The sequence below is a fragment of the Nerophis lumbriciformis genome, linkage group LG26 (assembly GCF_033978685.3).
Source record: "Nerophis lumbriciformis linkage group LG26, RoL_Nlum_v2.1, whole genome shotgun sequence".
In the NCBI taxonomy this organism is placed as follows: Eukaryota; Metazoa; Chordata; class Actinopteri; order Syngnathiformes; family Syngnathidae; genus Nerophis; species Nerophis lumbriciformis.
Window position 1 is genome coordinate 6,288,871 of NC_084573.2, and position 22,487 is coordinate 6,311,357.

Consider the following 22,487-nt stretch of genomic DNA (forward strand, 5'->3'; position numbering starts at 1 on the left):
TATATATATATATACATATATATATATAGCTTTGAGTACCTTGAAGGTAGAAAAGCGCTATACAAGTATAACCCATTTATCATTTATTTATTTATATATATATATATATATATATATATATATATATATATATATATATATATATATATAATGTATTCATACATTGTTTATGTAGAATATACGCATGTATATATAACCTAATCATATTGTTTCTTCAATTTAAAAATAGCTAACCGTTATTTTCCCCATTCTCTGGGATTATATTCCCAGTTTTGATCTCGGACGTCTGGTCACTTATAGCATATAAGAATATTATTGTTAGAGCCATTTACTCTTTCTGTCCGTCAAATTCATGACGTCACTAAAGGGGTTGACTCAAGGCCAAGTGCTAGTCTACTTAGGGAGGGGCTGAGATCTTGCTCAGGTGTTGCTGAGTAGAGGTGCAACAGTTTTTGACTGTGCCAGGCTATGATTTGTTTGCTCCCGTTTATTTACCGTTTTTGTTACAAAGTGAGTTTGATTTATGTGGCTGTATGTTAATAAATATTTTTGTTAAACATGGACACAATTCTGGACATCAATTATTAGCCAGCTGCACACGTCTGAACTAGCTTCAGTTATATTCGGCAACCAGTAGCAGTAATAGTTTAGGACTTTACCGCTACAATTATATTACTGTTCAGCAAACTGTGAATAATAAAACATGTGTCCTTTATCAAAGCTACACGTATGACATAAAAGCGCGTGAAAATCAGTGGTATTCAGTGAGGTAAGATGAATTAAATGCGCTGACAGTTCATTGCTCCTGCCAAATGAATTGCACTGAGTGGAGCGGATCACCACTCCAAGATGGCGGCCCCGCGTCTCGTCAGCGCCAGTAGGCAGTAGCGCTCCATGATGCGTACCCTTATAAGATGTCCATGCTGGGAAACGGGAGGGCGGAACCAAAGTGCCGCGCGCGCCGGACTCCTCGGCTTGAGGACACTTCCGCCTCCTCGGCCGGTTTGATGTCGGGAGCTGCGGTGTCTCATTCCTGTCTCAATATTGACCTTCTTTTCAGGTCGGTACACGGTGAAAATCACACAAATGTTAATTTTCGCGAATAATAACGTTTCATGACATGTTTTACGACCTCTGTGTTGGATGGAAGACGTGAAAAGTCGCGTTAATAACTTTGAATTGTTTACAACACGGCTGTGTTGTAAAATGGCCGCGACGATTGAGTTGACTTCAGCCCTGAACACGTGACATATATGAATACAACTTGTTTGTATTGACGGTAATAATGGTGGGCAAAGTAACTATAAAACTGTATTTAATTGCAGTCAAATAGCTTCAGAAATATCCTGCAAATAAGCTGAAAACAGGCACTTCAACTTGAAACAATGTGAGTTTGGACACAGCTATATGTGAGTGGAGATACATGATAAACATACATGTGTGTTGTTTACTATCCATCCATTCATTTTCTACCGCTTGTCCCTTTGGGGGTCGCGGGGGGTGCTGGAGCCCTGGACAAGTTTACTATTTGTCTTTTATTTGACAGCCGTATGATGTTTAAACAGACATGCGAACTTGGGTAACGCTGTAATTAGGGACCGAATGTCCCTTTGGGACAGAGGACCTGTTGTATTTCTAAGGTTTTATTATTATTATACCGCCGCCTCTGAGCTGTAATTTGACCCCCTTAACATGCTTCAAAACTCACCAAATTTGACACACACATCAGGACTGGCGAACATTGCGATCTAATCAAAAAACCAAACCCCAAAACTCAAAATTGCGCTCTCGCGCCGCCTAGGAAGAAAACACAGGCAAAACTGCCTGTAACTTCCAGTAGGAATGTCGTAGAGACATGAAGCAAAAACCTCTATGTAGGTCTCACTTAGACCTAGATCTCATACACTAACATCCTTCAGCAAAAATCAACAGGAAGTTGGCAATTCAACTTGAGGGTTCCAGGTTCGATCCCCGCTTCCGCCATCCTAGTCACTGCCGTTGTGTCCTTGGGCAAGACAATTTACCCACCTGCCCCCAGTGCCACCCACACTGGTTGAAATGTAACTTAGATATTGGGTTTCACTATGTAAAGCGCTTTGAGTCACTAGAGAAAAGCGTTATATAAATATAATTCACTTCACACTTCACAATTCCCCCTTCAAAACAAAAGTTTTGTAAAAACAGTCACCTTTGCCTCTATGAGCTGTAATTTGACCCCCTTAACATGCTTCAAAACTCACCAAACTGGACACACATCATGACTGGCAAAAATTGCGATCTAATAAAAAAACCAAACCCCAAAACTCAAAATTGCGCTCTTGCGCCCCCTAGGAAGAAAACACAGACAAAACTACCCCTAGGAAGAAAACAGACAAAACTGCCTGTAACTTCCAGTAGGAATGTCTTGGAGACATGGAACAAAAACCTCTATGTAGGTCTCACTTAGACCTACATTTCATATATCGACAACCCCAAGCAAAAATCAACAGGAAGTTTGCAATTCCCCCTTCAAAACAAAAGTTTTGTAAAAACAGTCACCTTTGCCTTTTTGAGCAGTAATTTGACCCCCTTAACATGCTTCAAAACTCACCAAACTGGATACACCCATCAGGACCAACGAAAATTGCGATCTAATAAAAAGACCAAACCCCAAAACTCAAAATTGCGCTCTTGCGGTCCCTAGGAAGAAAACACAGACAAAACTGCCTGTAACTTCCAGTAGGAATGTCTTGGAGACATGGAACAAAAACCTCTATGTAGGTCTCACTTAGACCTACATTTCATATATTGACAATCCCAAGCAAAAATCAACAGGAAGTTTGCAATTCCCCCTTCAAAACAAACGTTTTGTAAAAACAGTCACCTTTGCCTCTTTGAGCTGTAATTTGACCCCCTTAACATGCTTCAAAACTCACCAAACTGGACACACATCATGACTGGCAAAAATTGCGATCTAATAAAAGAACCAAACCCCAAAAGTCAAAATTGCGCTCTAGCGCCCCCTAGGAAGAAAACACAGACAAAACTACCCCTAGGAAGAAAACACAGACAAAACTGCCTGTAACTTCCAGTAGGAATGTCTTGGAGACATGAAACAAAAACCCCTATGTAGGTCTCACTTAGACCTACATTTCATATATTGACAACCCCAAGCAAAAATCAACAGGAAGTTTGCAATTCCCCCTTCAAAACAAACGTTTTGTAAAAACAGTCACCTTTGCCTCTTTGAGCTGTAATTTGACCCCCTTAACATGCTTCAAAACTCACCAAACTGGACACACATATCAGGACTGGCGAAAATTGCGATCTAATAAAAAATTATTTTTTTTTAAACTCAAAATTGCGCTCTAGCGCCCCCTAGGAAGAAAACACAGACAAAACTGCTCCTAGGCAGAAAACACAGACAAAACTGCCTGTAACTTCCAGTAGGAATGTCTTGGAGACATGAAACAAAACCCTCTATGTAGGTCTCACTTAGACCTACATTTCATATATTGACAACCCCAAGCAAAAATCAACAGGAAGTTTGCAATCCCCCCTTCAAAACAAAAGTTTTGTAAAAACAAGTCACCTTTTTTCAAACATTATCTCCTCTGAGCGCGTTTGTCGTGTCGGCTTCAAACTAGCACAGGAGAGAGATTGAACCCTTCCAATTAAAAGTTGATGAAAGAGTTTTAATTACTGCTCCGGTTTGGATTTTATGCGCCGTCAAAGTCGGTCCCGTCCATCGCTGCTTGCAGCTTTAATTAGGGACCGAATGTCCCTTTGGGACAGAGGACCTATTGTATTTCTAAGGTTTTATTATTATTATACCGCCGCCTCTTTGAGCTTTAATTTGACCCCCTTAACATTCTTCAAAACTCACCAAATTTGACACACACATCAGGACTGGCGAACATTGCGATCTAATCAAAAAAAACCAAACCCCAAAACTCAAAATTGCGCTCTAGCGCCCCCTAGGAAGAAAACACAGGCAAAACAGCCTGTAACTTCCAGTAGGAATGTCGTAGAGACATGAAGCAAAAACCTCTATGTAGGTCTCACTTAGACCTAGATTTCATACACTAACATCCTTCAGCAAAAAATAACAGGAAGTTGGCAATTCAACTTGAGGGTTCCAGGTTCGATCCCCGCTTCCGCCATCCTATTCACTGCCGTTGTGTCCTTGGGCAAGACACTTTACCCACCTGCCCCCAGTGCCACCCACACTGGTTTAAATGTAACTTAGATATTGGTTTTCACTATGTAAAGCGCTTTGAGTCACTAAAGAAAAGCGTTATATAAATATAATTCACTTCACACTTCACAATTCCCCCTTCAAAACAAAAGTTTTGTAAAAACCGTCACCTTTGCCTTTTTGAGCTGTAATCTGACCCCCTTAACATGCTTCAAAACTCACCAAACTGGACACACCCATCAGGACCGGCGAAAATTGCGATCTAATAAAAAAACCAAACCCCAAAACTCAAAATTGCGCTCTAGCGCCCCCTAGGAAGAAAACACAGACAAAACTACCCCTAGGAAGAAAACAGACAAAACTGCCTGTAACTTCCAGTAGGAATGTCTTGGAGACATGGAACAAAAACCTCTATGTAGGTCTCACTTAGACCTACATTTCATATATTGACAACCCCAAGCAAAAATCAACAGGAAGTTTGCAATTCCCCCTTCAAAACAAAAGTTTTGTAAAAACAGTCACCTTTGCCTCTTTGAGCTGTAATTTGACCCCCTTAACATGCTTCAAAACTCACCAAACAGGACACACACATCAGGACTGGCGAAAATTGCGATCTAATAAAAAAACCAAACCCCAAAACTCAAAATTGCGCTCTAGCGCCCCCTAGGAAGAAAACACAGACAAAACTACCCCTAGGAAGAAAACAGACAAAACTGCCTGTAACTTCCAGTAGGAATGTCTTGGAGACATGAAACAAAAACCCCTATGTAGGTCTCACTTAGACCTACATTTCATATATTGACAACCCCAAGCAAAAATTAACAGGAAGTTTGCAATTCCCCCTTCAAAACAAAAGTTCTGTAAAAACAGTCACCTTTTTTCAAACATTATCTCCTCTGAGCGCTTTTGTCGTGTCGGCTTCAAACTAGCACAAGAGAGAGATTGAACCCTTCCAATTAAAAGTTGATGAAAGAGTTTTAATTACTGCTCCGGTTTGGATTTTATGCGCCGTTAAAGTCGGTCCCGTCCATCGCTGCTTGCAGCTTTAATTATTTTTGTAATTGTTAAGTTAAAGTCAAAAGTACCCTGAGATCGGTAGGCCGTGAGTTCAAACCCCCGGCCGAGTCATACCAAAGACTATAAAAATGGGAGCCATTACCTCCCTGCTTGGCACTCAGCATCAAGGGTTGGAATTGGGGGTTAAATCACCAAAAATGATTCCCGGGCGCGGCCACCGCTGCTGCTCACAGCTCCCCTCACCTCCCAGGGGGGTGATCTAGGGTGATGGGTCAAATGCAGAGAATAATTTCACCACACCTAGTGTGTGAGTGTGTGTGTGTGTGTGTGTGTGTGTGTGTGTGTGTGTGTGTGTGTGTGTGTGGGTGGAATAAAGAACCGGATGTCGGAAGAAGAACGAATAGCTTAATCACGGAACTAGAAGATTTGATTGAACTGGCTTTGAACAAACAATTTGCCATATGTATTTATTATTACTGTTTTAATATGCGTGGTTGTATTTGCTTTTAAAGGGGAACATTATCACCAGACCTATGTAAGCGTCAATATATACCTTGATGTTGCAGAAAAAAGACCATATATTTTTTTAACCGATTTCCGAACTCTAAATGGGTGAATTTTGGCGAATTAAACGCCTTTCTATTATTCGCTCTCGGAGCGATGACATCACAACGTGACGTCGCATCGGGAAGCAATCCGCCATTTTCTCAAACACCGGGTCAAAACAGCTCTGTTATTTTCCGTTTTTTCGACTGTTTTCCGTACCTTGGAGACATGCCTCGTCGGTGTGTTGTCGGAGGGTGTAACAACACGAACAGGGACGGATTCAAGTTGCACCAGTGGCCCAAAGATGCAAAAGTGGCAAGAAATTGGACGTTTGTTCCGCACACTTTACCGACGAAAGCTATGCTACGACAGAGATGGCAAGAATGTGTGGATATCCTGCGACACTCAAAGCAGATGCATTTCCAACCATAAAGTCAAAGAAATCTGCCGCCAGACCCCCATTGAATCTGCCGGAGTGTGTGAGCAATTCAGGGACAAAGGACCTCGGTAGCACGGCAAGCAATGGCGGCAGTTTGTTCCCGCAGACGAGCGAGCTAAACCCCCTGGATGTCTTGGCTCACACCGTCCCTTATGCCACCGAAGATGATCAAGAGAAGAATATCGACCCTAGCTTCCCTGGCCTGCTGACATCAACTCCAAAACTGGACAGATCAGCTTTCAGGAAAAGAGCGCGGATGAGGGTATGTCTACAGAATATATTAATTGATGAAAATTGGGCTGTCTGCACTCTCAAAGTGCATGTTGTTGCCAAATGTATTTCATATGCTGTAAACCTAGTTCATAGTTGTTAGTTTCCTTTAATGCCAAACAAACACATACCAATCGTTGGTTAGAAGGCGATCGCCGAATTCGTCCTCGCTTTCTCCCGTGTCGCTGGCTGTCGTGTCGTTTTCGTCGGTTTCGCTTGCATACGGTTCAAACCGATATGGCTCAATAGCTTCAGTTTCTTCTTCAATTTCGTTTTCGCTACCTGCCTCCACACTACAACCATCCGTTTCAATACATGCGTAATCCGTTGAATCGCTTAAGCCGCTGAAATCCGAGTCTGAATCCGAGCTAATGTCGCTATAGCTTGCTGTTCTTTCCGCCATGTTTGTTTGTGTTAGCATCACTATGTGACGTCACAGGAAAATGGACGGGTGTATATAACGATGGTTAAAATCAGGCACTTTGAAGCTTTTTTTTAGGGATATTGCGTGATGGGTAAAATTTTGAAAAAAACTTCGAAAAATATAATAAGCCACTGGGAACTGATTTTTAATGGTTTTAACCCTTCTGAAATTGTGATAATGTTCCCCTTTAAATGTGTTTCCACAGAGAGATAGAACAAGCCAGCAGACATGTACTGATACAGGCTGTCAGACACCATCACCAGAGACATGCTCAGTTGGGACACAGCAAACCATAAAGACTCTCCAACCGCATGTCAGAAGTAAAGGTGTGTAAAGTAGTGTAACTATTAGTAGTAGAAGTCAGTAGTGTCATTGTAACAAATGTTTTTTTTCTTTGTACAGGGACACAGACAACATCACAATACACAGGTAAGTGGAGGTCAAGAAAGAATGTCATCATTGAGAGGCTAGAGACCAAACAAAAGGGCTGACTCTCCAAATTAGTGATTTGTTTGATTTATTTACTTAATCCATTCATAATTTAATTCCACCTACTGATATGCTGAAGGTTTTAACTGTTGTACGTGCATACAAATGCTTTTAAATGAGATTTTCCTCATGGCTATATTTTTCCTCTTTTGTTGGGAAGAATTGTTGTACATTCTTGGGGAGCAGGTTTTTTAGCTGTTTGAAAATGCATCAAGTCGTTAATTTCAGTATTTGTGATTCAGTAAATAAAGGGGTTTGTGTCTTCTCTATAGCTGACATTATGTATTATTAAAATTCAGGGGCGTCAAACATACAAGCAGGTATATTCCAGGCCACGGCCCGCAAGATCAGTTTTCTAAATATTAAAATGAGCTTAATTCTTTTAATGAAAGAACCTGCTGTTCTAAATGTCTCCACTGGATGTGTGGTGGATGGTCCGAATCTTAAACAGCCACAAAAGTTAATTTAGTACAAAAGTTTTATTTACCCATAATCAAACAGTACAAAGTTGGATTGAATTGCCCATGCAAACAGACAACGTCCTCCGGAAGAGTTGGATGAATGGAGAATCATGCGAATCACACACAGGCCTGGTCTACTGGCCATTTATCTGTTCTTCTCATGTGTCAAGGTCCCGTTGTTTTGGAAATGTTTATTCTGCAACCTCCTTGAATCCTTTAGCCATAACAAACAATCAATACATTTTGTAGAATGGTCAGACCGACCACTCGTTCAACTATAACCCACATATGCTCCTTCAATGGTTCAGAATAGAAAAAAAAGAAACGAGCAGACATTCTTAAAGGGGAACATTATCACCAGACCTATGTAAGCGTCAATATATACCTTGATGTTGCAGAAAAAAGACCATATATTTTTTTAACCGATTTCCGAACTCTAAATGGGTGAATTTTGGCGAATTAAACGCCTTTCTATTATTCGCTCTCGGAGCGATGACGTCACATCGGGAAGCAATCCGCCATTTTCTCACTTTCGTCGGTGTGTTGTCGGAGGGTGTAACAACACGAACAGGGACGGATTCAAGTTGCACCAGTGGCCCAAAGATGCGAAAGTGGCAAGAAATTGGACGAAATTTGTTCAAAATACGAGGGTGTGGGGAAAGCCGACGAAAATGGTCAGTCGTTTGTTCCGCACACTTTACCGATGAAAGCTATGCTACGACAGAAATGGCAAGAATGTGTGGATATCCTGCGACACTCAAAGCAGATGCATTTCCAACGATAAAGTCAAAGAAATCTGCCGCCACCCCCATTGAATCTGCCGGAGTGTGTGAGCAATTCAGGGACAAAGGACCTCGCTAGCACGGCAAGCAATGGCGGCAGTTTGTTCCCGCAGACTAGCGAGCTAAACCCCCTGGATGTCTTGGCTCACACCGTCCCTTATGCCACCGAAGATGATCAAGAGAAGAATATCGACCCTAGCTTCCCTGGCCTGCTGACATGAGGGTATGTCTACAGAATATATTAATTGATGAAAATTGGGCTGTCTGCACTCTCAAAGCGCATGTTGTTGCCAAATGTATTTCATATGCTGTAAACCTAGTTCATAGTTGTTAGTTTCCTTTAATGCCAAACAAACACATAACAATCGTTGGTCGAAAAAACGGAAAATAACAGAGCTGATTTGACTAGGTGTTTGTAATGTGTTTGAGAAAATGGCAAATTGCTTCCCGATGTGACGTCACGTTGTGATGTCATCGCTCCGAGAGCGAATAATAGAAAGGTATTTAATTCGCCAAAATTCACCCATTTAGAGTTCGGAAATGGGTTAAAAAAAAAAAAGGTCTTTTTTCTGCAACATCAAGGTATATATTGACGCTTACATAGGTCTGGTGATAATCTTCCCCTTTAAAACCAACAAAACAAAAGACGAGTTTCTGTTATTAAGTTGATGTGTCTAGATATCACAGTTTCTCTTCTCAGTCCATGCAGTGAATCCACAGTGTGTACAGAAAGGCGGCACAACCGCACTCTGTAGTTGATACTGTTACGCGATTGGCTGATTGCTCAGTGACACTTCCTGTTTACTGTTTGCCAAGTTCCCAAAGTACAAGTGGCTTCATGAAACAAATCATGCTTCATCGTATAAAATACATACTGAATGTTTTATATTGATATCCATTGTGTCCATCGCGATGTATATTGATATTGTTTTATCGGCCCAACTCTACCGTTGTATTTTCATGATCGTGAGAAGCCTTGATTGAAATCGAAATCACAATTTGATTAATTGTCCAGCCCTAGAAGATGGTTAACGATGGTCAATGGTCATGTGTTTGTTGTCTTGTGCCCTGCCGACGTCTATGAAGAACGTCTCCCTGAGCAACAGGAGTGGAGCTGCAGAATGAAGCAAGAGGAGCCACAGCCCCTCCAAATTAAAGTGGAAGACAAGGCGCCACACTTTGAAAATGAAAAGGAGGACCCACTGATTCCGTACATTAAAAAGGAAGAGGAGGACCCACCGAACCCCCGTTTTAAAGAAGAGGAGGAGGAACACAGCATCAGTCAGCAGGGAGAGCATCTTGAAGGACTGGAGGAGGTTGATGTCACCAAGATGCCAGTGACTGGTGTCCCTGTGAAGAGTGAAGGTGATGAGGTCAAAGGTGAGAGTGAGGAGAAGAGAGAGGCGGAGCCTCCAAGCAGCAGCTCAACTCAACACATGACAACAGAAGCTGATGGAGACCACTGTGGAGGATCACAAGCAGACAAGCTCTTAGCTCCACTATCAGATAGTGAGGACACAACGTCACACTCTCCTGACACTGATGATGAAGACTCTAAAGATGATAAGACATGTCACACTCACAACACACACTTCACATGTTCTCACTGTGACAAAATCTTTAGTTATCATTGTCGTCTGAAAACACACATGAGAATGCACACTGGAGAAAAACCTTTTCCCTGCTCAGTGTGTGGTAAAGGTTTTGCACGAAAAGACGTGTTGAAAGAACACATGAGAACTCACACTGGAGAAAAACCTTTTACCTGCTCAGTATGTGGTAAAGGTTTTGTAACAAGTACGAATTTGAAAGTACACATGAGAATGCACACCAGGGAAACACCCTTTTCTTGTTCAATGTGTGGCAAAGGTTTTGTAACAAGTACAAATTTAAAAGTACACATGAGAATGCACACCAGAGAAAACACTTTTGGCTGTTCAATCTGTGGTAAAAGTTTTCTGCAAAATCACGATTTGAAAAGACACATGAGAATGCACACTGGTGAAAAACCTTTTACCTGTTCAATCTGCGGCAAGGATTTTGTACAAAGTCAATATTTGAAAGTACATATGAGGATACACACCGGTGCAAAACCTTTTTCTTGTTCAATCTGTGGGAAGGATTTTGTACAAAGTCAATATTTGAAAGTACACATGAGAATACACACTGGCGCAAAACCTTTCACATGTTCAATATGTGGGAAAGGTTTTACACAAAGTCAATGTTTGAAAAAACACATAAGAGTACACACAGGGGAGAAAGTGTTGAGTTGCAGTGTGTGTGGTGAAAGTTTCTCTTATAAGTACCAGTGTAAGAAACACAAGTGTGCTGGTGAGAACAGCAGCAGCAAATGAAGATGCAGGACTTGAAATTAACTGTCAAAACTTTAAAGGGGAACATTATCACCAGACCTATGTAAGCGTCAATATATACCTTGATGATGCAGAAAAAAGACCATATATTTTTTTAACTGATTTCCGAACTCTAAATGGGTGAATTTTGGCGAATTGAACGCCTTTCTAATATTCGCTCTCGGAGCGATGACATCACATCGAGAAGCAATCCGCCATTTTCTCAAACACCGAGTCAAATCAGCTCTGTTATTTTCCGTTTTTTCGACTGTTTTCCGTACCTTGGAGACATCATGCCTCGTCGGTGTGTTGTCGGAGGGTGTAACAACACGAACAGGGACGGATTCAAGTTGCACCAGTGGCCCAAAGATGCGAAAGTGGCAAGAAATTGGACGTTTGTTCCGCACACTTTACCGACGAAAGCTATGCTACGACAGAGATGGCAAGAATGTGTGGATATCCTGCGACACTCAAAGCAGATGCATTTCCAACGATAAAGTCAAAGAAATCTGCCGCCAGACCCCCATTGAATCTGCCGGAGTGTGTGAGCAATTCAGGGACAAAGGACCTCGGTAGCACGGCAAGCAATGGCGGCAGTTTGTTCCCGCAGACGAGCGAGCTAAACCCCCTATCGACCCTAGCTTCCCTGGCCTGCTGACATCAACTCCAAAACTGGACAGATCAGCTTTCAGGAAAAGAGCGCGGATGAGGGTATGTCTACAGAATATATTAATTGATGAAAATTGGGCTGTCTGCACTCTCAAAGTGCATGTTGTTGCCAAATGTATTTCATATGCTGTAAACCTAGTTCATAGTTGTTAGTTTCCTTTAATGCCAAACAAACACATACCAATCGTTGGTTAGAAGGCGATCGCCGAATTCGTCCTCGCTTTCTCCCGTGTCGCTGGCTGTCGTGTCGTTTTCGTCGGTTTCGCTTGCATACGGTTCAAACCGATATGGCTCAATAGCTTCAGTTTCTTCTTCAATTTAGTTTTCGCTACCTGCCTCCACACTACAACCATCCGTTTCAATACATTCGTAATCTGTTGAATCGCTTAAGTCGCTGAAATCCGAGTCTGAATCCGAGCTAATGTCGCTATAGCTTGCTGTTCTTTCCGCCATGTTTGTTTGTGTTGGCTTCACTATGTGATGTCACAGGAAAATGGACGGGTGTTTATAACGATGGTTAAAATCAGGCACTTTGAAGGTTTTTTAGGGATATTGCGTGATGGGTAAAATTTTGAAAAAAAACTTCGAAAAATATAATAAGCCACTGGGAACTGATTTTTAATGGTTTTAACCCTTCTGAAATTGTGATAATGTTCCCCTTTAACTTTGACTTTCTAACAACATCAGCACATATAACATGTGTAACACAATTTTCTTAATATGATTCTACCATGTATAGAATCGATATTTTAGATTTGTGCTGTTTTCAGTCAAGTACATGCATTCAACATTGTGTATTTTTAATATAAAAAAAATAACCAAAGAATTTGACTGAAAAGGTGAGAGTAAATGGTACAAAATATACAATAAACATGTGAGAGGTGTATAGATATTCACAATTCACTTTTATACTTATTTATAGTAGTGTTTTTATATAAGTTTTTTAAATAATGAAGTGTTACATTTTTTTTCCATTTCTAATTGTAAATGATTGCATGGATGAATGACATACATGTGTTCATACCTTTGCTTTTGAGTACACATGAATCCCTCTTAGTTCATATTTACTGGTTCACATCTGAAACATCCACTTCTGGAAGCATATTATTATTTACATTATACATCATTTGAGCTGGTGGGGGTCTTGGCAACAGGGACAGCGGGCCTGGGCTACTTCCCCAAGAGCCAAGTCAGCGGGGCAAAGAGAGACACCATCTACTCCAGGAAGAGGTCCGAGCAGGGTTGGAGGAAGAGCGAGTGGGCAGGGCAGTGGGACTCCGGCAGCAGGGAAAATGGAATAGGTGGGAGAGCACGGTGCAACGCAAAGTAATCTGGTCAAACATCAGGCAGGCAGACTCCCACTGCGCCTGGTTTCTAGTGCAGGTAGTCTCGAGGCCTTCACTGGCCCTGCAAACCATGATGTGTGGGGAAAGAGCGAGACACTTTCCTGTCCTCTTTGCTGTGGTAGGGCCACCTTTAGAGGATCTCATCAACAGCTTCCCAAAGGTTCCCTATGGTGAATCTAATGAAAGACACTGCTGTTTCGAAATGTCTCCAGTGGATGTCGCGTGCCATGACCTGGTACTCAAAGCAGTTTCTGAGAGCATAGCCTCAGCCATCAGCACCAGCAAACACCATCATGCTCCAAAGACGGCAATCGTCCTTATGAAAGCTGGAGAGAGACCCTGGGCATGTCCACAGACAACAACATGCCTCCTCCACAGAGCCCCTGATTGGCAGCTGCACGTTGACTTGGGAAAACGGTTGAGGTTCCCCTAGCACATTGCACCAACATCTCTCCGGCCAGACGATCATCACGTCTGAGGGTTCAAAACACCTGATCAGACTGGAACTTACAGTGCCCTGGGAAGAGCGGATTGCAGAAGCCATTGAAAGGAAACGTGCTAAGTACCAGTAACTGGTATATATATATATGCAAAATACGATAAGGGTATCGCAACTGGCTCACCTTTACAGGTACTCGCCCCTGCACCATCTGTGAGCCTGTGGCCTCGCTCTCTTCATCTCTCCTTCCATCAAGGCACCGGCGGGACTCTGCATGGCAGGGACGTCCTCCTCCCTGAGCCAAGACTAAGCTTGACCGCATACCTAAACTGGACATGAGTTGGTTGGCATCAGCAGGTTCTCAAATGGGCACCCCCCGTCATCAACGTTTCCTCGAATTAAGCCCATGACGCTTCGGAGGGGCTCGACGGCAGATCCAGCGTCCTGGATCTACCCCTGCCGAATGCCACCCAACTCTATGTCCCTAGTCCTTCACTAGGTCGGCTCTGCCACTGCACCTTTCTTTGTATCCAAATCCAGCGTGATGCTTCCTCTGCCCTTTTAGTGGTGTTGGCTACCAGCCGCTTCCTAGCCAGCCCCTCGATCCTTAGCAGTCCGAGGGCTCTCCAGAGCGACCGCCCCGCAAAGCCTCTACAGCCCACCTCCACCGGTAGGTTCCAGGCCTTCCATCCATTTTGCTGGCTCTCGAGGATGAGGGTTTGGTACTTCTTGAGCTTGCGTTCGTACGCCTCCTCCATCCTCTCTTCCCAAGGTACTGTCAGCTCGATAAGCACCACCTGTTTGGTTCCTCTAGACCACAGAACAATATCAGGTCTCAGGGTAGTGTGGGCTATCTCCTCTGGGAATTTGAGCTGCTTCTTCAGGTCGGCCCGCATCTCCCAGTCGTTTGCCGTGGCCAGGACTCCTTTGTTCCTCCCTCCTGCTGCTGCGCTTTCACTTGCCCTGAGGAAGTGGATGAAGCGAGGCCCATTATAGAGGTGCCTTGTCTTCTTCCTGGCCTCCTCAACACCCTCTGCCAGCTGAGCAAGGATCTGGTCATGACGCCACCGGAACTTGCCATCTGCTAAACTTGAGTGACAAGAGGAGAGGACATGCTCCAGGTTAGCTATCTTCCCGCAGAGTGTGCAGCTGGGGCTCTCTACCATTCCCCAAGTATGGAGGTTTGATGGGGTGGGCAGGACATCATATGTAGAACACCGCAGGAACTTGATCCGGTGGCCTTCCATGCTCCAGATGTCCTGCCAGGTTAGAGATCTGTCTTTTACACTCTCCCATCTAGTCCAGCTGCCTTGTTTTTTCATGGTAGAGTAGTGTAGGGGCAGGGTCTGGAGGACATTTTATGAACCCATGGAAGTTGGCTGTAGAGGTTTCGCAGGTCGCTCTCTCTGTAAGGTGTTTGGCCGTTACAAGGGCGACCAAAAAGAGGGTCATTCAATCCACAAGTGAAGCTGCAGAGTTGGCTGAAAAGGCCAGATCCTTGGGTTGATCACCCTGGCTGGGTCTCCTGGGCGAGGGTGTTTGATGTAGCGAGATCCGAAACACTTAAAGACCTCAGGATACAACATCACTGAAGACGTGTCCTAGTGCATCCTGGAGGTGTGTCTTTGAAGTTAAAGAGCAGCTGTGTTTTATACAAGATCATTTACTTTTAACATGTGTGACTTAATGAAACATTTGTTGGGTCTTGATAATACATTCTATTAATTAATTACTTTATTACTATGATTATTGTTTTGTGATTGTTTTATATGTATGTCCCCAAACCTTTATGCAATAATCAATGTATGCTTCAACAAAAGTTGGGTACAATAAATGTAGTTAATATTTGTTGAGTATGTATTTTGTTCTATTTAATATTGCAGACATTTTTTATTTTTACATTTTATTTTATTTTTATGTACATTCCATTGTAGTGTCTGTAAATTATAGCATGTACATGTTCTATTAGATTGGGCCTGATTCAAATATAACCCAGGTCCCAGAACTCTGGAGGGAGTTATTCCATCGAAAAGCACACAGGCAACGTCTGATAGGAGCCACCATCTATAGAATTAGTGACGACGGGTCAGAGGTCACAACACATATTTTTTCAGCATTGGTACAAACAACTGGGCTTTGTCCAGACGTGCCGGTCCCAAGATTAGCACAACACAGTGGAAGTGTCTTCATGTAAATGGTGCTTAAATGCCTACTGAAACCCACTACTACCGACCACGCAGTCTGATAGTTTATATATCAATGATGAAATCTTAACATTGCAACACATGCCAATACGGCCGGGTTAGCTTACTAAAGTGCAATTTTAAATTTTGCGCGAAATATCCTGCTGAAAACGTCTCGGTATGATGACGCCTGCGCCTGACGTCATGGATTGTAGAGGACATTTTGGGACAGCATGGTGGCCAGCTATTAAGTCGTCCGTTTTCATCGCAAAATTCCACAGTATTCTGGACATCTGTGTTGGTGAATATTTTGCAATTTGTTCAGTGAACAATGGAGACAGCAAAGAAGAAAGCTGTAGGTGGGAAGCGGTGTATTGCGGCAGGTGTTGTGGCAGATAACGCACCCCCGCCGTAGAATGCACCCCTTGACTGTTGTGCCGGATAACACAGCCGGTGTTTCATTGTTTACATTCCCGGAAGATGACAGTCAAGCTTTACCATTGGCCTGTGGAGAACTGGGACAACAGAGACCAGGAGGTAAGAGTCCTCCTGGTAAGAGGACTTTGAGTTGGATGCGCAGACGCGGTACCGTGAGTACGCATGCAGCTGCGGCTTCCAAACATTTGATCGCCTGCCCGTACGTGCGTGCCACTATGCGCATGTCACGTACGTGACTTTGGGGAAATATATGTGCTGTATGAACTTTGGGGAGGTGAACGGTACTTTGGGCTGTGGGATTGAGTGTGTTGTGCAGGTGTTTGAGTTGTATTGGCGGGTTATATGGACGTGAGGGAGGAGGTGTTTGTTATGCGGGATTAATTTGTGGCATATTAAATATAAGCCTGGTTGTGTTGTGGCTAATAAAGTATATATATGTCTTGTGTTTATTTACTGTTTTAGTCATTCCCAGCTGAATATCAGGTCCCACCCGCCTCTCACAGCATCTTCCCTATCTGAATCGCTCCCACTGTCCTCTAGTCCTTCACTCTCACTTTCCTCATCCACGAATCTTTCATCTTCGCTCAAATTAAAGGGGAAATCGTCACTTTCTCGGTCCGAATCGCTCTCGCTGCTGGTGGCCATGATTGTAAACAATGTGCGGATGTGAGGAGCTCCACAACCTGTGATGTCACGCTACTCGTCTGCTACTTCCGGTACAGGCAAGGCTTTTTTATCAGCGACCAAAAGTTGCAAACTTTATCGTCGATGTTCTCTACTAAATCCTAAGAAAATCGCATTTCAGTAGGCCTTTAAGGAGAAGTTTTCTTGGCAGAGAGGAAGAGAGAGTAACATCCGGCCTATATTCTTCTCCTGGATGCTGCAGTTCCAGTCCTAGGCTCGTTCGAGTCCTCTTTTGTAACTCTTCTTTATTATGTTGTTTGTGTTGTGTCTTTTGTGTGTGCACCACTTTATTGAGGGCTGGGATGTACAATGTGTGTTTCGGTGTCCTGCCTCTTACTGACATCTTGTGGCAAGATGATGTTACTACATTTTTGTAAGATTTTTTTCTTTTTCTTTTTGAACTTCTATTTAAAGGAGCATATGTATGAATCTGGCCAGAAATGGTACTGCAATCATAGTCTAAATTCTGTAGTCCCCTCACCTTCTCCCTGACTGAGGTCGCCAGGTACGCAACCGAATCCAACTCGATGGACTGGGCTACTCCAAGGAAGTTCAAACTTCCACTGTCTCTTAGTAGGGGTTGAGGTGCTTGGACCATAATAGATTAATAGACAAGCGTTTTGTCAATAACAAATCTCTAACAAACACATTTTACACAGAATTAGGCTATTTTCAGGAAGAAATACGTTATGCCTGCATACAATATCACACCAAATAGCAACCATATGGTTATTGTCAGTACTATCAGAAAACAAAGACTAAAACTAACTACAACCAATGCTAACAATGGTTATACTGGTGAAAATAAGTAGAGCATGTATTATTTGATCATGTGATTTGGCTGTCTCCATACGTTTCAAATTGCCATGATGACAGCTGTGCTAATGTTGGAACCCATTTCCTCAGTGTATCAGCATATTGAGAACAAAATAAGCACTGGCACTACCCATGTAGGGTTTATTTGTCGCACCATGGAACAGGGGTTAGTTTGTTTGCCTCACAATACACAATACAATTTCTGTGTGGAGTTTGCATGTTCTCCTGACTGCGTGGGTTCCCTCCGGGTACTCCGGCTTCCTCCCACCACAAAAGACATGCACCTGGGGATAGGTTGATTGGCAACACTAAATGGTCCCTAGTGTGTGAATGTTGTCTGTCTATCTGTGTTGGCCCTGCGATGAGGTGGAGTCTTGTCCAGGGTGTACCTCGCCTTCCGCCTGAATGCAGTTGAGATAGGCTTCAGGATGGATGGATATTTTGCCCTGTCAGTTGGATGACACATCGACATACAGGCTAACGGGCATATATTTCCCCCCGTTAGCCTGTATGTCGATGTGTCATTGACTGGGCTAAGCATTCTTTGCACGAACATACTAGCTTTGTTAGACAAGGTCATAGACTATATTGGACAATATAGTTTACATATGAAATGTCCATTTCCATTTATTACAAGTAATAAGAAAATGTAAATGTCTTACTTGCCTAGCAAGAAGGAAATGAGTAGTGATGGGTTGATGAGGCGTCATGAAGCGTTTCGACACATTGCAAAACTGTATTGATACTGTGTTGATACTGTGTCACTAAATACTGACATCTGCTGGACATTAAAAATCCCTACAGGCAACCTATGGACCGACTCAACTGACACTGATTTTATGCTCTAGTACAGGGGTCACCAACCTTTTTGAAACCAAAAACTACTTCTTGGGTACTGATTAATGCGAAGGGCTACCAGTTTGATACACACTTAAATAAATAAATATATTGTCATTTGTAAGTTACACGTAAGTGTGATTTAAACAAGAATAGCTAAATAAATAAATGTATATATATATATAAAAAATGGGTATTTCTGTCTGTCATTCTGTCGTACATTTTTTTTTCCTTTTACGGAAGGTTTTTTGTAGAGAATAAATGATGAAAAAAACACTTAATTGAACGGTTTAAAAGAGGAGAAAACAAGAAAAAATTTAAAATAAAATTTTGAAACATAGTTTATCTTCAATTTCGACTCTTTATAATTCAAAATTCAACCGACAAAAAGAAGAGAAAAACTAGCTTATTTGAATCTTTTTGAAAAAATTAAAAAAAGAATTTATGGAACATCATTAGTATTTTTTCCTGATTAAGATACATTTTAGAATTTTGATGACATGTTTTAAATTGGTTAAAATCCAATCTGCACTTTGTTAGAATATTTAACAAATTGGACCAAGCTATATTTCTAACAAAGACAAATCAGTATTTCTTCTAGATTTTCCAGAACAAAATTTTTAAAAGAAATTCAAAATACTTTGAAATAAGATTTAAATTTGATTCTACAGATTTTCTAGATTTGCCAGAATAATCTTTTTGAATTTTAATCATAGTAAGTTTGAAGAAATATTTCACAAATATTCTTCGTCGAAAAAACAGAAGCTAAAATATTTATTATTCTTTACAATAAAAAATAAATAAATTTACTTGAACATTGATTTAAATTGTCAGGAAAGAAGAGGAAGAAATTTAAAAGGTAAAAAGGTATATTTGTTTAAAAATCCTAAAATCATTTTTAAGGTTGTATTTTTTCTCTAAAATTGTATTTCTAAAAGTAATAAGAAGCAAAGTAAAAAATAAATGAATTTATTTAAACAAGTGAAGACCCATCCATCCATCCATTTTCTACCGCTTATTCCAAGTGAAGACCAAGTCTTTAAAATATTTTCTTGGATTTTCAAATTTTATTTGAGTTTTGTCTCTTTTGGAATTAAAAATGTCGAGCAAAGCGAGACCAGCTTGCTAGTAAACAAATACAATTAAAAAAATAGAGGCAGCTCACTGGTAAGTGCTGCTCTTTGAGCTATTTTTAGAACAGGCCAGCGGGCGACTGATCTGGTCCTTACGGGCTACCTGGTGACCGCGGGCACCGCGTTGGTGACCGCGGGCACCGCGTTGGTGACCCCTGCCCTAGTATATACAATAATATAAACCAAGTCATTGTATTTCATTTAGGATTATTTCATATCTTCATTTAAATAAAAATATATTTGTATCTTTTTAGATACAGTCAATAAATAATGTGAACATGTATCATAACATGGAAATCTAAGAGAACGTGTTGTGGATGATTGTGGACTGGGTATTTTTTTAATTTTATTTTTTACACATTTTTATTAAAAAAAAAAAAAAAAAAAGTTTTTCCGACGTATTACATTTTAGACGATTTCTCTTCTTAGTTATTATTTCTCCGGCTGTAGAAAAGACCCGCTCACAGGGCACAGAGGAGGCGTCAGTGCGACACAGTTCGCGTATCGGTCACGTGACCAAAACAGCTCATGATCGGTCACGTGACTTTCTAAAAGCGGTACGCGCACCGACACAGGGTTTTGCGCTATGAACTCGACGCATGCGCCGATGTATCGGTGTTGCCGGACCCATCACTAGAAATGAGCAAGTTTGGCGTCAGATGAAAAAATCTTCCCCCCCTTAAATCGTCTCCATCTTTCAAAGGAATCCCCGATACAAATCCTTGTTTTGTTCCTGGCTTTGTCATGAATAAGTTGAGAATCGTAAAGACACCTTTTATATTTACTAAGATCTGAAATGTTTAGTAACTTTACCAGTGGCAGTAGCCAGACGAAGAGGGCGGCGCGTAAATGGAACACTCACAGACTTTCTAAATGGTCAAACGGTGGAGGGCTGGGCATCGAAATGAAAATAATAACAAGATTTCGGGGCTGTAAGTCAAATTCTGAAACTAGCATATCCCGGCTGAACTACCGTTATCAGTTATAGAGGTATTCGAAAATAACATTATTTATTAATGTCTTTTCACATATCAGGGCTATTTAATGACTTGACATTAAATTCTTACATACTGTATGGCTCCTTTAAAAGATTACAGTTGGTACAAAATGCGGCTGCCAGACTTTTGACAAAAGACAATAAAGTTTGACCACATTACGCCTATACTGGCTCACCTGCACTGGCTTCCTGTGCACTTAAGATGCGACTTTAAGGTTTTACTACTTACAAATAAAATACTAAACGGCCCAGCTCCATCTTATCTTGCTGATTGCATTGTACCATATGTCCCGGCCAGAAATCTGCACGTTAAAAACTCCGGCTTATCAGGGATTCCCAGTGCCCAAAAAAAGTCGGGCTCCAGTACTCTGGAATGCCCTACTGGTAAGTGAGAAATGTTACTTCAGTAAAAGCATTTAAGTCCCATCTTAAAACTCATTTAGATACTCCAGGCTATAAATAGACCCCTTTTTAGATTAGTTGACCTGCCGCTTCTCTTTTCTGCTCCGCCGCCCCTCCTGTGTGGAGAAGTTATCAAGTGGCCACAGATCAGTTTCCACGGAGGAGCGTTAGCTGTTCCAAGTCCGGACCCGAAGTGGACCACTCCTCTATACATGAGTTGGTGACGTCTCTGCGCTCCTGACTTGTCTACATCCATTGCACCTGGTCACCACCTCCCACCTCACCCCTCCCCACATCTGTGGTCCCTCCCTAGGTTTCTCATTGTCCCATTGGGTTGACTTTTTTCATGCCCGGATGTTGTAGTTTGTGAAGCCCTTTGAGGCACTAAGTAATTAAGGACTAGACACATACATTTTGATTGATTATGATGGGTAATATTGAATCATAAAGAGTAGAGGAGGCTACGCCGGATAGTCGAACCTCGGATTCAGGAGGAACAGTGTGGTTTTCGTCCTGGTCGTGGAACTGTGGACCAGCTCTATACTCTCGGCAGGGTCCTTGAGGGTGCATGGGAGTTTGCCCAACCAGTCTACATGTGCTTTGTGGACTTGGAGAAGGCATTTAACCGTGTCCCTCGGGAGGTCCTGTGGGGAGTGCTCAGAGAGTATGGGGTATCGGACTGTCTGATTGTGACTGTCCGCTCCCTGTATGATCAGTGTCAGAGCTTGGTCCGCATTGCCGGCAGTACGTCGGACACGTTTCCAGTGAGGGTTGGACTCCGCCAAGGCTGCCCTTTTGTCACCCATTCTGTTCATAACTTTTATGGACAGAATTTCTAGGCACAGTCAAGGCGTTGAGGGGATCCGGTTTGGTGGCTGCAGGATTAGGTCTCTGCTTTTGGCAGATGATGTGGTTCTGATGGCTTCTTCTGGCCAGGATCTTCAGCTCTCACTGGATCGGTTCGCAGCCGAGTGTGAAGCGACTGGGATGAGAATCAGCACCTCCAAGTCCGAGTCCATGGTTCTCGCCCAGAAAAGGGTGGAGTGCTATCTGCGGGTTGGGGAGAAGACCCTGCCCCAAGTGGAGGAGTTCAAGTACCTAGGAGTCTTGTTCACGAGTGAGGGAAAAGTGGATCGTGAGATCGACAGGCGGATCGGTGCGGCATCTTCAGTAATGCGGACGCTGTATCGATCCGTTGTGGTGAAGAAGGAGCTGAGCCGGAAGGCAAAGCTCTCAATTTGCCGGTCGATCTACGTTCCCATCCTCACCTATGGTCATGAGCTTTGGGTTATGACCGAAAGGACAAGATCATGGGTACAGGCGGCCGAAATGAGTTTCCTCCGCCGGGTGGCGGGGCTCTCCCTTAGAGATAGGGTGAGAAGCTCTGCCATCCGGGGGGAGCTCAAAGTAAAGTCACTGCTCCTCCACATCGAGAGGAGCCAGATGAGGTGGTTCGGGCATCTGGTCAGGATGCCACCCGAACGCCTCCCTCGGGAGGTGTTTAGGGCACGTCCAACCAGTAGGAGGCCACGGGGAAGACCCAGGACACGTTGGGAAGACTATGTCTCCCGGCTGGCCTGGGAACGC

General features: G+C 42.6%; 2 protein-coding genes across 3 annotated transcripts in view; both read left to right on the forward strand.

Annotated features, from left to right (window-relative positions):
• LOC133623949 (uncharacterized) overlaps positions 1 to 22,487 on the forward strand; it is a 64,371-nt gene that overhangs the window by 16,911 nt on the left and 24,973 nt on the right. Inside the window, exons 5-7 of the mRNA XM_072916117.1 lie at positions 12,780 to 12,926; positions 13,976 to 14,132; positions 14,183 to 14,465. Of these exons, the coding sequence (XP_072772218.1) occupies positions 12,780 to 12,926; positions 13,976 to 14,132; positions 14,183 to 14,465 (587 nt within the window). The remainder of the gene's footprint in view (positions 1 to 12,779; positions 12,927 to 13,975; positions 14,133 to 14,182; positions 14,466 to 22,487) is intronic.
• LOC133624013 (uncharacterized) lies at positions 926 to 10,975 on the forward strand. 2 transcript variants are annotated; one of them, XM_072916216.1, is made up of 4 exons: positions 926 to 1,060; positions 7,079 to 7,199; positions 7,276 to 7,302; positions 9,692 to 10,975. In XM_072916216.1, the coding sequence occupies exon 4, from the start codon at positions 9,727 to 9,729 to the stop codon at positions 10,957 to 10,959; it is 1,233 nt and encodes a 410-aa protein (XP_072772317.1). In that variant the 5' UTR covers positions 926 to 1,060; positions 7,079 to 7,199; positions 7,276 to 7,302; positions 9,692 to 9,726; the 3' UTR covers positions 10,960 to 10,975. The 2 variants fall into 2 exon arrangements, with proteins under 2 accessions (XP_072772317.1, XP_072772318.1); XM_072916217.1 differs by lacking the exons at positions 7,079 to 7,199; positions 7,276 to 7,302 and having other exon boundaries at positions 943 to 1,060.

Bases quoted from the DNA above. Each gene is read 5' to 3' on its own strand.
- LOC133624013 (XM_072916216.1), top strand. From the start codon at position 9,727: ATGAAGCAAGAGGAGCCACAGCCCCTCCAAATTAAAGTGGAAGACAAG.